At 46.2% G+C, this 15,144-nt stretch overlaps 1 protein-coding gene across 9 annotated transcripts in view; it reads right to left on the reverse strand.

The window, feature by feature from the left end:
- Window positions 1–15,144, reverse strand: part of N4BP2 (NEDD4 binding protein 2) — a 116,690-nt gene that overhangs the window by 52,705 nt on the left and 48,841 nt on the right. For all 9 annotated transcript variants that reach the window (XM_062213804.1, XM_062213809.1, XM_062213802.1 and 6 more), the window contains one exon: window positions 9,011–9,087. In XM_062213804.1, the coding sequence (XP_062069788.1) occupies window positions 9,011–9,087 (77 nt within the window). The remainder of the gene's footprint in view (window positions 1–9,010; window positions 9,088–15,144) is intronic.

Genomic DNA, 15,144 nt, shown 5'->3' on the forward strand with positions numbered 1-15,144 from the left:
TTAAGATAGGAAGGGTTAAAATGGAGCTGCTGAGCTAACTGCATATTGTTCTGCTTTTGTACAAAATGCTTTGGCTTGCAAAATGTATTTTTTTAAGATAACTAGACTTTAACTGACCTTGGTAGCATGTGATGATTGTGCTAATGCTTTTATGAGATAATTGAGCATATGACCATTATTTTAGGAGCTATGTTAAGTTTTTGGTCATGATGACCCCGTGTTTATGCTTGCTCAAGGTCTTTTCGTCCCCTTATCCTGGATCTTATGATGGTTCGTCATGCTGCGGTTTATCTTGTGATTCTCTGTGTCATGCTATGGAGATATGCTAATGTTGTGGTTTTTAGCCTTAAATATTCTGAGCAGTTGATGATTAGGGCCTCTCTTCTCACACTGCACTAGAGAGTGTTGTTGTGCTTAAGAGTTGGCCCATCTGCGCAGATGAAATAAACTTCCTCTTGCTTTTATTGCATCGCTTGGACTGGAATTCGTGCTTCTGGGGGTCTCTCTCTATAGGACACCAATTTTTAGGGTCCTACATTGGGGGCTCGTCCGGGATTGGAGACCCCAGACCCACGCTCCATTTTCCAATCGGAGGTAAGTTTTTGCTGTTTTAAGTGTTTTTGTGTGTCTGGTTGATTTTTTATTATTCCTTCCCGGGGCGCTTGACGTACCGGAGGTTTATGTTGTACGGGCGCTAGGCGTCCGGGCGCTAGGCGCCGAAAGAATTGAGCCGATAGTGGGTAGGGGCAGACGTGCCCGGTGCCCCTGGCTCAGCCCTGGGGGACGCTCCAGAGGCGGTATTTTAGGGGGGCCTGGCGGGTGGCAGCCGCTTCGCTCCCATTATTAAGCTTACCTGGGGAGCGTGGCGGGTGGCAGCCGCTTCGCTCTCATCGGAAGCTATTCAGTAGGGTTTCTTTCCCGGGAGAAGAGCTGGTGGCAGCAGCTACTCCCGTTTTGGTTTCAGTTTTGTTGCGCGCAGGTCTCGTCTCATTAAGGCGCGCAGGTCTCGTTCCAGTGTTGCGCGCAGTGTCTCTGTGAGTCTTGTGACTTTTTGTGAGTCTTGTGATTTGTGAGTCTTGTGGTTGTTTTCTGTGTTTTAATATACTAACCTTACTTGCCTTTCCCCTCCAACATGGGACAGGAATTAACTACACCTTTGAGTCTTACTTTAGATCATTGGAGAGAGGTCCGGGAGCGGGCCCAAAACTTGTCTGTGAGAGTGCAGAAGAAGAACTGGACAAGTTTTTGTACGTCCGAGTGGCCAGCCTTCAACATCGGGTGGCCGCGGGACGGGACTTTTGACTCTCGAATTATCTTACAGGTGAAGAGCCAGGTCTGCAGAGAAGGCAAGGAAGGGCACCCGGATCAAGTGCCCTATATCTTTGTGTGGGAAGACCTGGCACAATACCCCCCAAAATGGGTAAAACCCTTTCTCCCGGCTGACCGGGTCGTGGCGGGTGCCTTACCCGCCCCGCCCCCGTCCGTAACACCTTTAAAACCGCAACCCGCGGATCAGAGCGGGCTCCCGTCAGTTGACATCTTTGTGTGGGAAGACCCAGCGCAAAATTCGCTGGTTGCCCCTGCTTCGGCCCTTTGCCCATTAAAGGAGTTAGACTCCCACAAGGCAAAGAAACCCTCGGTCCTCCCAGGTGGGCAGGAGGATCTTTTGCTTTTTGATACCCCACCACCTTACGCACCCCTCCCGAGAGAGCCTGCGGCACCTTCCCCGGATTCTACGCAGGGAGAAGGGGGGGAGGACCCCCCGGCTCGTACAACCCCCATGGGTGCCAGGCTGCGCTTGCGTCGGGGAGGGGGGAGTGAGGGTGGCCAGTGGGAGGCACAGGCTTTCCCACTTCGCTCAGTGGGGGATCAGATGCAATACTGGCCGTTTTCAGCTTCAGATTTGTACAATTGGAAAACCCATAACCCGCCTTTTTCTCAAGATCCACAAGCTTTGACAGGATTAATTGAATCTATTCTTTTAACCCACCAACCAACCTGGGATGACTGCCAGCAGCTCCTGCAGGCTCTCCTGACCACGGAGGAAAGACAGCGAGTTCTCACGGAAGCTCGAAAAAATGTTCCAGGGGACAACGGTCAACCTACCCAACTGCCGAACGAGATTGATGCAGCATTCCCGTTGACCAGACCAGATTGGGATTTTAGTACGGCAGCCGGTAGGGAACGACTTCGTCTCTATCGCCAGATTCTCCTGACAGGTCTCAGAGGGGCAGGGAGACGCCCCACCAATTTGGCTAAGGTACGTGCCATAACCCAAGGTAATGAGGAGACCCCGGCGGGGTTTCTAGAAAGATTGATGGAGGGATACCGGATGTACACCCCGTTTGACCCCCAGGCTCCTGACCGGCAGTCGGATGTCATAATGTCTTTCATTGGCCAATCGGCCCCAGATATCCGAGCGCGGCTGCAGAGACTGGAGGGCTTACAGGGTTATACATTGCAGGATCTCCTAAAAGAGGCAGAGAGAATCTTTAACAAGAGGGAAACTAAGGAAGAAAAAGAGGAAAGAATGCGAAAAGAACAGGATCAGAGAGACAAAAAGAAAAATAGGGAACTAGCTAAAATTTTGGTCACCGCAGTAAGCGAATTTAATAGGCAGGATAGGTCAGGTTATGGTAGAGGTCAAACAAAGAAATACCCGGGAGACACAAATAAACCGCGGGTAGAACGAGACCAGTGTGTGTACTGTAAGGAAAGAGGACATTGGGCCAGAGATTGTCCAAATAAAAATGCCACCAGAAGAAGAAAGGAGACTGACATTCCAGTTCTTTCCCTGGGGGAAGAGGACGATTACTAGGGGGGTCAGGGCCAGGAGCCTCCCCCTGAGCCCCGGGTAACCCTGAGAGTGGGAGGCAGGCCGGTCACATTTATGGTGGATACCGGAGCTCAGCACTCAGTTCTAAACAAAAATATTGGCCCCCTTAGCTCAAAAATTTCTTGCGTCCAGGGAGCAACTGGAAGAAAAATGTGCCGTTGGACCACAGAACGACAGGTAGATCTAGCCACTGGCCAAGTCACCCACTCATTTCTTTTGGTACCAGACTGCCCGTATCCATTATTAGGAAGAGATTTGCTATCTAAGGTGGGAGCCCAGATTCATTTCCAGAAGGAAGGGGCCTCAGTGACGGACTCTGGAGGGCGCCTTCTGCAGGTATTGACTTTACAATTAAGAGATGAACATCGTCTATATGACAATGACAAAGAAAAAAATAAAACCTCACTAGCCCCTGAGTGGATCGAAAAGTTTCCGAGTTCTTGGGCAGAGACCGGAGGGATAGGATTAGCAATTCAGCAGCCACCTATTATAGTAAATGTAAAGCCTACAGCTGAACCAATATCTGTACGGCAGTATCCTATGACCAAGGAAGCAAAGGATGGAATCCGGCCCCACATTAAGAGACTGCTGGACTTGGGAATATTAAAACCCTGCCAATCCCCTTGGAATACACCCTTACTGCCGGTACGGAAACCAGGCACCAATGACTTCCGACCTGTGCAGGACTTACGCGAGGTAAATCGTCGGGTTGAAGACATTCACCCGACCGTGCCAAATCCGTACAACTTGCTAAGCACTCTGCCTCCATCACGCACTTGGTATACAGTGCTAGATTTAAAAGATGCTTTCTTTTGTCTGAGATTGAGTCTCCAGAGCCAACCTTTGTTTGCATTCAAATGGAAGGACCCGGAGACTGGATTTTCAGGGCAATTGACTTGGACCAGACTCCCACAAGGATTTAAAAATTCGCCCACACTATTCGATGAGGCTTTACATCATGACTTGGCAAGTTTTAGGGTGAGTAACCCTCAATGGACTCTTTTACAGTATGTGGATGATTTACTCCTGGCAGCAGAAACCGAAGAGGACTGTAAACAGGGCACGGAATCCCTGCTCCAGAAGCTAGGCGAGCTGGGATATCGCGCCTCTGCCAAAAAGGCCCAAATATGTGCCCGACAGGTAGTTTACCTGGGTTATAAATTGAGAGGGGGCAGGAGGTGGCTAACGGAGGGACGTAAACAGGCGGTGGCGCTTATACCCCCACCTAAAAACCCACGCCAGTTGAGGGAATTTCTGGAAAGTGCCGGTTTCTGCCGCCTGTGGATCCCTGGGTTTGCGGAGATTGCGGCTTCCCTATATCCCCTCACAAAAAACAATTCCCCTTACATCTGGGGAAAAGAACAGCAGTTGGCCTTCGATCAACTAAAAAAGGCCCTCTTGGAAGCCCCCGCACTAAGCCTGCCTGACCCCAACAAGCCTTTTATCTTATATATAGACGAAAGAGGGGGGATTGCAAAGGGAGTCTTAACCCAAAAATTAGGACCTTGGAAGAGACCGGTGGCCTATTTTTCAAAGAAATTGGACAGTGTCGCCTCTGGGTGGCCCCCGTGTCTTCGCATGATAGCGGCGGTGGCCACGATTGTGAAAGATTCCGACAAACTGACTCTGGGACAGCCACTGACCGTAGTGACATCTCATGCTATTGAGACGGTCATACGTCAGCCACCTGATCGATGGCTATCAAATGCCAGAATTACCCATTACCAAGCAATGTTACTCAACCCCGAGCGCATCCGGTTTGGAACGACGGCCTCTCTCAACCCCGCCACTCTACTGCCGGAACCAGGAGACCATACGCAGGTCAGTCACAATTGCCAACAGGTACTGGCTGAAGTCTACGGGGCCCGTGAGGACTTGACAGACCAGCCCCTGCCAGACGCGGAGTACACCTGGTATACGGATGGCAGCAGCTTCCTCCATCAAGGTGAGAGGAGGGCAGGGGCGGCGGTGGTCGACGGAAAGACTGTTGTTTGGGCCTCTGCCTTACCACCAGGCACTTCAGCACAGAAAGCTGAGTTGGTAGCTCTGACTGAGGCCTTGAAACAGGCAAAAGGGAAGAGGGTAAACATTTATACAGACAGTCGATACGCCTTCGCTACGGCGCATGTGCATGGTGAAATATACAAAAGAAGGGGACTGCTTACTTCAGCAGGCAGAGAAATTAAAAATAAGCAGGAAATCCTAGATCTCCTACAGGCCCTCTTCTTGCCAAAGAAGGTGAGCATCATACATTGCCCTGGCCACCAAAAAGGAGAGGATCCAGTGGCACAGGGTAACCGGATGGCGGATGAGGTAGCCAGAACTAGTGCCTTGGATAGCTGCGTGTTAAACATCGATGTGCAAGACCCTCCCATCCGGGGGCCGGAATGGAATTATACCGAACAAGATGTGACAGCCATACAAAGGCTAGGGGGAATCTACGACGAAACCACTAAAAGCTGGAAAATACAGGGCAAAGTCGTGCTGCCCACAAAAGAAACTAGGAGATTAGTGCAAGATCTACATAGATGGACACATTTAGGGTATAAGAAATTAAGGACCTTACTGGATAGGGAGGAGATTTCCCATTTTTTATTGGGACTACCTACAGCAGTAAAACAAACCGTAGAGGCCTGCATCCCATGCGCCAAGGTAAATCCCAGATGTTCTAAAATACCTGAAGGAGTCCGGATACGGGGGGCTAGGCCTGGAATTAATTGGGAAATAGATTTCACAGAGGTCCGCCCAGGCAGATATGGAATTAAGTACCTTCTAGTGTTTGTAGATACTTTTTCCGGCTGGCCTGAAGCGTTTCCAGTAAAAAAGGAGACAGCACAAGTCGTGGTTAAGAAGTTATTAGAAGAAATCTTTCCGCGGTTTGGCTTGCCTAAGGTATTGGGGTCGGATAATGGACCCGCCTTCGTCTCCAGGGTAAGTCAGTTGGTGACCAAAGTGCTGGGGATTGATTGGAAATTGCATTGTGCGTACAGGCCCCAGAGTTCAGGTCAGGTAGAACGAATAAATAGAACAATTAAGGAGACCTTAACTAAATTAACAATGGAGACTGGCACTAGAGACTGGGTCGAACTGCTGCCGATGGCTTTGTTTAGGGCTCGTAACACACCTTCTGTATGTGGATTAACACCCTATGAAATATTGTACGGAGGCCCTCCACCCGCAGCAGATTTGTTGGGACCCAGTATTGACTCATTTGCAACATCCTCTACTTTACAGACCCGCTTCCGAGCTTTGCAGCTCATCCACAGGCAAATAGGGGAGCAGCTGACTGCCGTATACCAGTCCAAGTGTCCTGCGCTCCCGCATTCGTTCCAGATTGGGGACATTGTCTACGTCCGCAGACACCAGATTAAGACGCTTGAGCCACGTTGGAAAGGACCCTACATGGTATTATTGACTACGCCGACCGCGATAAAGGTAGACGGAATTGCCGCCTGGATACACGTGTCACACGTCAAGAGGGCGACAGCTGAACAGAGACAAGAGACCGACGACCCTGCTGACGAGCCGACACCAAAATGGAAACTACAACGTACTCAAAACCCACTCAAGATAAGAATTTCAAAAACTGTTTAGTGCTGCTTACAATTCTTTTTACCCCTATTATGGGCGGCTTGCATGCCCCGGTGAGGCTCACGTGGGAGGTGCAGTCTGGTACCACGGAGGTCGTGTGGTCCGTTTCCCGCGTGGCCCCCTCCGGGACATGGTGGCCTGCCTTGCACCCTGATGTATGTAAGCTAGTAGAGGGAATGGATAACTTGGCAGCCTGTGGTGTCGCGTTCGCCCCTGGTGCGTTGGTTAGTGGCTCCGGGCGGCTTGGGTGCGAGTCTAAGATAAAAAGATGCCAGTTACAACAACAAGAGTTTTATGTGTGCCCTAAGGATGGCAGGTCTACGAAAGAAAAGGGACGATGCGGGGGAGCAGAATCTTTCTACTGTAAGGCCTGGGGATGTGAGACCACTGGTCACATATATTGGAAACCCTCCTCTAGTTGGGATTGGATTACTGTACACCGTAATTTTACTCCTGGGAGAGATCCCAATTGCTCTATGCCCCTTAATATTTCTTTCACAGAAAAAGGAAAAAAGGCCAACCTTACTGACTGGAAAAGGGGAAGAATATGGGGCTTAAGGTTTTATGTTTCTGACTATAATCCCGGGCTTCTATTTAAAATCCAACTTAAAGAAGAAGCCTTTCCCCAAATTGAAGGTCCCAGTATGTTGGGGAGGTGGGAGGATCAAAGGTCATGGCCTACATTGTTTAGACAAGGGCCTGTGACTGAAGTCGTAACCTCGACTTCCCACCAAAGGCCTGTCCCTGGGGCCACAACTATAAAATCCCAGGGCCAACCCACGACCTTTACACTTCCCCAGATAGCAAATACATCTAAAAGTTTTAATTCGACTGATTTGCCCCCTACTGTACGGTCGAATACTCTTTCAATAGTACTACTTTTATTTTTAGTTTTTGTAATGCATGGGCTTTCTGCTGCCGCCTATGCCATGGTCCTAGCAAGGCGGGACCGAAGGCAGGACCAAAGTGTTGAGACCGAAACTATAGAGGGAATATATGTAGAAATTCTTTAAAATTTTAAGATTAAAATTTGATCAAAAGAAAAGGGGGGAATGTGAAATTAAGATAGGATGGGGTTAAATTGGAATGTGAAATTAAGATAGGAAGGGTTAAAATGGAGCTGCTGAGCTAACTGCATATTGTTCTGCTTTTGTACAAAATGCTTTGGCTTGCAAAATGTATTTTTTTAAGATAACTAGACTTTAACTGACCTTGGTAGCATGTGATGATTGTGCTAATGCTTTTATGAGATAATTGAGCATATGACCATTATTTTAGGAGCTATGTTAAGTTTTTGGTCATGATGACCCCGTGTTTATGCTTGCTCAAGGTCTTTTCGTCCCCTTATCCTGGATCTTATGATGGTTCGTCATGCTGCGGTTTATCTTGTGATTCTCTGTGTCATGCTATGGAGATATGCTAATGTTGTGGTTTTTAGCCTTAAATATTCTGAGCAGTTGATGATTAGGGCCTCTCTTCTCACACTGCACTAGAGAGTGTTGTTGTGCTTAAGAGTTGGCCCATCTGCGCAGATGAAATAAACTTCCTCTTGCTTTTATTGCATCGCTTGGACTGGAATTCGTGCTTCTGGGGGTCTCTCTCTATAGGACACCAATTTTTAGGGTCCTACATTCAGAAAAGAGAAAAGAAACTTGCCAATTAATTTTCTGAATTAAAACCATGATACCAAAGCAAGGCAAGGCAGGTCAAGGAAGGAAAAACTAAAGGTCAATTTCACTCATTCTCACAGGCACAAAAATCCTAAACAGAAACCAAATCCAGCAATGTCATAAAAGGTTAATGAAAAATTAAGTCCTTATATATGCCACAATATGGGTGTTCAAAAACATTATGCTAAGTGAAAGATGACAGACATAAAAGGCCACAAATGATTCCATTTATATGCAATGATCAGAATAGGGAACTCCACAGGGACAGAAAACAGATAAATGATCGCCAAATGGGGGATGGGAGATGGGGAACTGGAAGTAGTGCTAGCAGGTATGGAGTTTCTTTTTGAACAGATGCAAATGTTCTGATTAGACAGTGGTAATGGTCACACAACATCATGAATAATACTTAAAATGGATTGTTTTTTAGTGAGTATTGAAATGAGTTAAAATTTCCAAGAAAAACAGCCCAGCCAAAATTGTTAGGGCTATCAGAGAATACAAAACAGAGCAAAACACATTGTATTGTTCATGCCCTGAGTCAAACAACCAATAAAGGAAAAAGTATAACCTTGGGGGAGGGGAATGAAATACCACTGTGCTACCACCCACCAGTATTCTAAGTCACTTTGCAGCTACAATAATTTATCTGTCCCAATTGCACATGACTCGTGTGCCAAATCTGAGGGTCTGTTCTATTTTCAGATATTAACACATTATTAAAAGGTAATAAAGTACTGATTTTATAAGATAACTGGAATTATTTTTTGAAACAAAACTATATATAAATTCCTCATAAACAACGAAAAATTTATTACCAGTTTTAAAATGTCAAGCTTGATATCTAATCAATTTTGCTTTATTCATCATTTGTGAGGAGAGAAAAATCTAGTTGGACTTTCTATTGTTTTACCTTGCAAGTTCTTTCGGCTTGAACTTCCACCATGTGTCTGGTTCCCGGAAAAGGACCTTATATTTATGTTTTTGAGACTACAAAAATGACAAAAACATTTTAAAATAATTACTTCCATATAATTAGATTGTTTTCACATCAGATTAAAAGTGAAAAGAATCTCAAAGATCATCCAATCTTCATGATGTGTGAAAGTGACAAAATACACAATCCCTTGTACCCAGCAATTAACTTTCAGAAATTTACATACTGATAAATACTTATATAAGAGTGCAGAGATAAACATATGCAAAAAAAATCCCGTTCACCTTTATTTGTAATAGCAAAAGAATACAAACAGCTCAGGGATTGTTAATACAGAACTGGCTAAATAAATTAACATACAACCATAAAATAAAAGCATTACACAATCATTCTGTAAATTCTACATGTGTTAATGAAAAAAGGTCCACAAAATAAACTGTGAAAAAAGTAAGGCAAAGAATTTTCACTTGGAGGTGGGCAACTGGCCTAGCTGTTAAGATGCCACTAGGGACATCCACATACTAGTTGGAGTGCCTTGATTTGGTTCCTGGCTCCACTTCCAATTCCAGATCCCTGTTGACACATACCCTGGGAGGCACCAGGTGATGGCTCAAGGGGTTGAATCCTTGCTACTCACAAGGGAGACCTGGATTGAGCTCTCAGCCTCAAGGATCACTGTAGGTATCTGAGAACGGAACCAGCGGACGGGAGATCCGTCTGACTCTCTCTCAGTCTCTACCTCTGTCTCTCAGATCAATAAAGTAAATAAAAAGAATTTTCACTTGAGCAAAAGGATTATTCACACATTTGGAGATGCATAGAAAACTTCCTGTGGTGTAGTAGGTTAAGCCTCCGCTTGCAGTGCCGGCATACCATATGGGCACCAGTTCAAGAACCAGCTGTTCTACTTCCAATCCAGCTCCCTGTTAATGTGCTTGGGAAAGCAGCAGAAGATGGCCCAAGCCCTCGGGCCCCTGCACCCACATGCGAGACCCAAAAGAAGCTCTGGGCTCCTGGCCCATACTTGGCCACTGCGGTCACTTGGGGAATAACCACCAGATGGATTGATCTCTCTCCTCCCAGCCCCTCGTCTCTCCTCTTCCCTCTGTAACTCTGCCTTTCAAATAAATCTTTTTTTTTTTTTTTGAAAAAAGGGGGGGCCAGCACTGTGGCATAGTGGGTAAAGCTGCCACCTGCAGTGCCTGCATCCCATATGGGCACTGGTTTGAGATCCAGCTGCTCCACTTCCGATCCAGCTCTTTACTATGGCCTGGGAAAGCAGTAGAAGATGGCCCAAGTCCATGGGCCCCTGCACCTGCGTGGGAGACCTGGAAGAAGCTCCCAGCTCCTGGCTTCAGATCAGCACAGCTCTGGCCGTTGTGGCCAACTGGGGAGTGAACCATTGGATGGAAGACCTCTCTCTCTCTCTCTCTCTCCTTTCTGACTTTCAAATAAATAATCTTTTAAAAAAAAAAAAAAAAACTTTCTGGAAAGATCCTCAGAAATACTATTAAAAGCCTCTACAAGGCCAGCGCCGCAGCTCAATAGGCTAATCCTCTGCCTTGCGGCGCCACCACACCGGATTCTAGTCCCGGTCGGGGCACCGGATTCTGTCCTGGTTGCTCCTCTTCCAGTCCAGCTCTCTGCTGTGGCCAGGGAGTGCAGTGGAGGATGGCCCAAGTGCTTGGGTCCTGCACCCTATGGGAGACCAGGAGAAGCACCTGGCTCCTGCCTTCGGATCAGCCCAGTGCGCTGGCTGCGGCGGCCATTGGAGGGTGAACCAACTGCAAAAAAGGAAGACCTTTCTCTCTGTCTCTCTGACTGTCCACTCTGCCTGTCAAAATAAAAAAAAAAGCCTCTACATTCACTCTTATAGTTTGGATATTTAACACACACAGGCGTAAGTTTTGTAATTTTAAAAATCTTTCAGGGCTGGTGCTGTGGTGCAGTGGGTTAAAGCCCTGCCCTGAAGCGCCAGCATCCTACATGGGTGCCAGTTCTAGTCCTGGCTGCTCCTCGTCCGATCCAGCTCTCTGCTATGGCCTGGGAAAGCAGTGGAAGATGGCCCAAGTCCTTGGGCCCCTGCATCCACGTGGGAGACCTGGAAGAGGCTCCTGGCTCTTGGCTTCAAGTCGGCCCAGCTCTAGCCATTGCGGCCATCTGGGGAGTGAACCAGCGGATGGAAAATCTCTCTCTCTACCTCTCTCTGTAACTGTCTTTCAAATAAAATAAAACTTAAAAAAAAAAAAAAAGAAAAAAATACTAAAAAAAATAGCAAAAAGATGTTTCAAACAACAGCTCATATTTTCAGAAGCTCTAATATTAGTATACCTACAATGGAACAGTCAAGTCCTACCCTTGTGCACTGGCTTCATCCCCTCTCTTCACAATAACTGAGCTTAGGAATTCTCCCCCCTCTGAGGCATCATTACAATTTCATTGCCTCCTGAATCAATCCCACCAATAGACGCACACCCATCCAGTTATTTCTCTTATCTCACTCCTCATTACACTTCCCCTGCCAGTCATATCTGTCTTTCCCCTGTTCCCTTGTGAAGAAAATGTCTCAAAATTATTACCACATTCTATCTCCAATTCCTCTCCTAGCTTCTCTTAAATCCATTCCATTTTACTCCTCCATCAAAACTTAGCATAATAACCAAGACTTGGAATGGGCATTTGGCACCGTGGTTAAGATACTGCTTAAAATACTTGCATCTTATACTGAGTGCCTGTGTTCAGATCCTAGCTCTGCTCCCCATTCCAGTTTCTTGCTAATGTGCACCCTGGGAGGCAGCAGGTGGTCAGCCAAGTACTCAGGTCCCTGCCACTCACATAGAAGACCTAAACTGAGTTCTAGGCTCCTGGCCTGGGCCTGACAGAGCCCTGACTGCTGTGGGCATTTAGGGAGTAAACCAGTCAATAGAAGATCTCTGTGTCTGTGGGCCTTCGAAATAAATGAAAATGATGAAAAGAAAATTATTCTCAATCTTCTCTCACTTGACCTTCAAAAACAGCATCACTCCCTCTTCTATTTTCTTCATTACTTACTCTCACTACCATATGGAGTATTCTCAATCTTTTGTGCTAGTCCTCTCTGTGGAGCACAGATGGAGCATTTCAGATTAGCCCTTAGTCCAACACTCTTTGTCTACAACTCACTTCCTTGGTAATGTCACTCCTTCCCTTGTCTTTAAATATCATCATATGAGGGTATTTCAAAAAATTCACACACACACAAAAAAAATATATGTTGTTCAAAAATGAGGGGCCAGGGCTAGTGCTATGATATAGCAGGTAAAGCTGCCTCCTGCAATGCTGGCATCCCATATGGGCACCGGTTTGAGTCCCAGCTGCTCCACTTCCAATCTGGCTCTCTGCTATGGCCTGGAAAAGCAGTAGAGGATGCCCCAAGTTCTTGGACCCCTATACCCACGTGGGAGACCCAAAAGAAGTTCCAGGCCTCTGGTTTTGGTTTGGTGGATCTCTGGCTGTTGCAGCCATTTCTCTCTCTCTCTTTCTCTCTCTCTCTCTCTCTCTCTCTCTGTTCTGCCTCTAAGTCTGCCTTTCAAATAAATAAATAAATCTTGAAAAAAAAAAAAAAAGAAGGGGCCAGTGCTGTGCCGGAGAGTGGGCTAAGCCTCTGCATCCCATATGGGAGCCGGTTCTAGTCCCAGCTGCTCCTCTTCCAGCTGCTATAACCTGGGAAAGAAGCAATAGATAGCCCAAGTGCTTGGGCCCCTGCTAGCTCCTGGGTTTGGATCAGCCCCACTCTGACCATTGTGGCTATTTGGGGAGTGAGCCAGTGCATGGAAAGACATTCTCTCTATCTCTCCTTCTATCTATAACTCTACCTTTCAAATAAATAAATAAAATCTTAAAAAAATAAACATCAGATTTCAATTTCTTGCACCCAAATATCTTTTAATGCCATTTCTCCATGAACCCTCTAAAGAACCTCTGGATATTAATAACTCTCAAATCTATGCCAGTAGCCCAGAACTTGTTCCTGAACTCCAAAGTTATAAGTTCAACTACTTAACAAATTTAACACATTCAAACCTAAACTTCTGCATCCCAATACGCCATATCCACCCCAAAACTATTCTATGTGATTCCCTATCTCTCTCAGCTAATGACAACCTCAAATCACACAGGCCAAAACCCAACTTTGATGTGGCACTTAACTCTTTCCCATTCAAATCAAGCTAACAAGAAATCCAGTAGGCTTGCCTTCCAAAACAGTCTAGAATCTCATCACTACTCATTAGTTTCACTGCTACCATATTAGTATGAACCACATTATCTATTACACTAATTCTGCTACAGGGGCTGGCGCTGTGGCATAGTGGGTAAAGCTGCCGCCTGCAGTGCCGGCATCCCATATGGACACTGGATTGAGTCCTGGCTGCTCTATTTCCAATCCAGCTCTCTTCTATGACCTGGAAAAGCAGTAGAAAATGGCCCAAGTCCTTGGGCCCCTGCACCCGCGTGGGAGACCTGGCAAGAAGCTCCTGGCTCCTGCCTTTAGAATCAGTAAAGCTCCGGCCATTACAGCCATCTGGGGAGTGAACCAGTGGATGAAAGACCTCTCTCTCTCCCTGCCTCTGCATCTCTGTAACTGTACCTTCCAAATAAATAAATCAATCTGTTTTTGTTTTTGTTTTTGTTTTGACAGGCAGAGTTAGACAGTGAGAGAGAGAGAGAAACAGAGAGAAAGGTCTTCCTTCCGTTGGTTCACCCCCCAAATGGCTGCTACGGCTGGCGCGCTGCGCCGATCCGAAGCCAGGAGCCAGGTGCTTCCTCCTGGTCTCCCATGCGGGTGCAGGGCCCTAGGACTTGGGCCATCCTCCACTGCCTTCCCGGACCACAGCAGAGAGCTGGACTGGAAGAGGAGCAGCCGGGACAGAATCCGGCGGCCCAACCAGGACTACAACCCAGGGTGCCGGTGCTGCAGGAGGAGAATTAGCCTAGTGAGCTGCGGCACTGGCCAATAAAAATTTTTTTTAAAAAATTTTGCTATAGTTCTCCAATTGGTCTCCCTGCTTCCAATCTTGTCCCCAAGTCTGTTCTCAACACTGTACTACAGAAATCTTATTAATTCTCAAATGTCACTACTCGGCTCAAAACCCTCTGTTAGAGGTCCCCCTCAAATTCACACTCATATACTGAAACCCCAATATCCAAAGTGATGGTATGTGAAGGTAGGGCCTTTAAACAGTTAACTAAGATGAAATGAGGTCATAAAAGTGGGGCCCTGATACAACAGGATTAGAACTTTTTAAAGAAAAAAATTCCAGAATTTTCATGTCCTCGCTTGTGTTCACACACTTGTGCTCTCTTTCTCTCCCGCACCCCCATGTGAGGACACAGCAAGAAGGTGGCCATTTGTAAGCTGAAAAGAGAGCCCTCACCAGAAACCAACACTGCGCAACCATGATCCGGGACTTCTAGCCACCAGAAATGTGGGCAAAGTGATTTCTGTTGTTGAAGCCACTCAGTACTTTGTTATGATAGGCACATTAGCAGGGAGCTGAACAGGAAGCGGAGCAGCAAGGATTCAAACCAGCGACAGAATATGGGCATCATAGGCAGCAGATTAACCCACTGCCCCATAACGCTAGCCCCTCAAAATAACTTTAAATGCACACACACAAACACAAAAGAGAAAGAAGAGAATATGAGTTTAGAGACATTTTCAACTCTTACATGAAAAGAAAAATCTTAATAATATACTATTTTTACACTTTGTGGTTATGTGTGGGTGCAAACTGATGAAATCTTTACTTAGTATATACTAAAGCGATCTTCTGTATATAAAGATAATTGAAAATGAAAAAAAAAAAAACCTTGGTTTTAAATTGGAAATTACATAGAAAAATAAACAATCTTTTTTAAAAAATATATCTTGCAGGATCTCTGTCATTAATGTGATGTACACTGTTATTTAATGCTATAACTAGTACTCCAACAGTATTTTTTCACTTTGTGTTGCTATGTGAGGGCAAACTGTTGAAATCTTTATATATACTAAACTGATTTTCTGTATATAAAGAGAATTGAAAATGAATCTTGATGGGAATGGAAGGGGAGAGCGAGTGGGAAAGGGG

This window comes from Lepus europaeus, chromosome 16 (assembly GCF_033115175.1).
Source record: "Lepus europaeus isolate LE1 chromosome 16, mLepTim1.pri, whole genome shotgun sequence".
Taxonomy (NCBI): domain Eukaryota; kingdom Metazoa; phylum Chordata; class Mammalia; order Lagomorpha; family Leporidae; genus Lepus; species Lepus europaeus.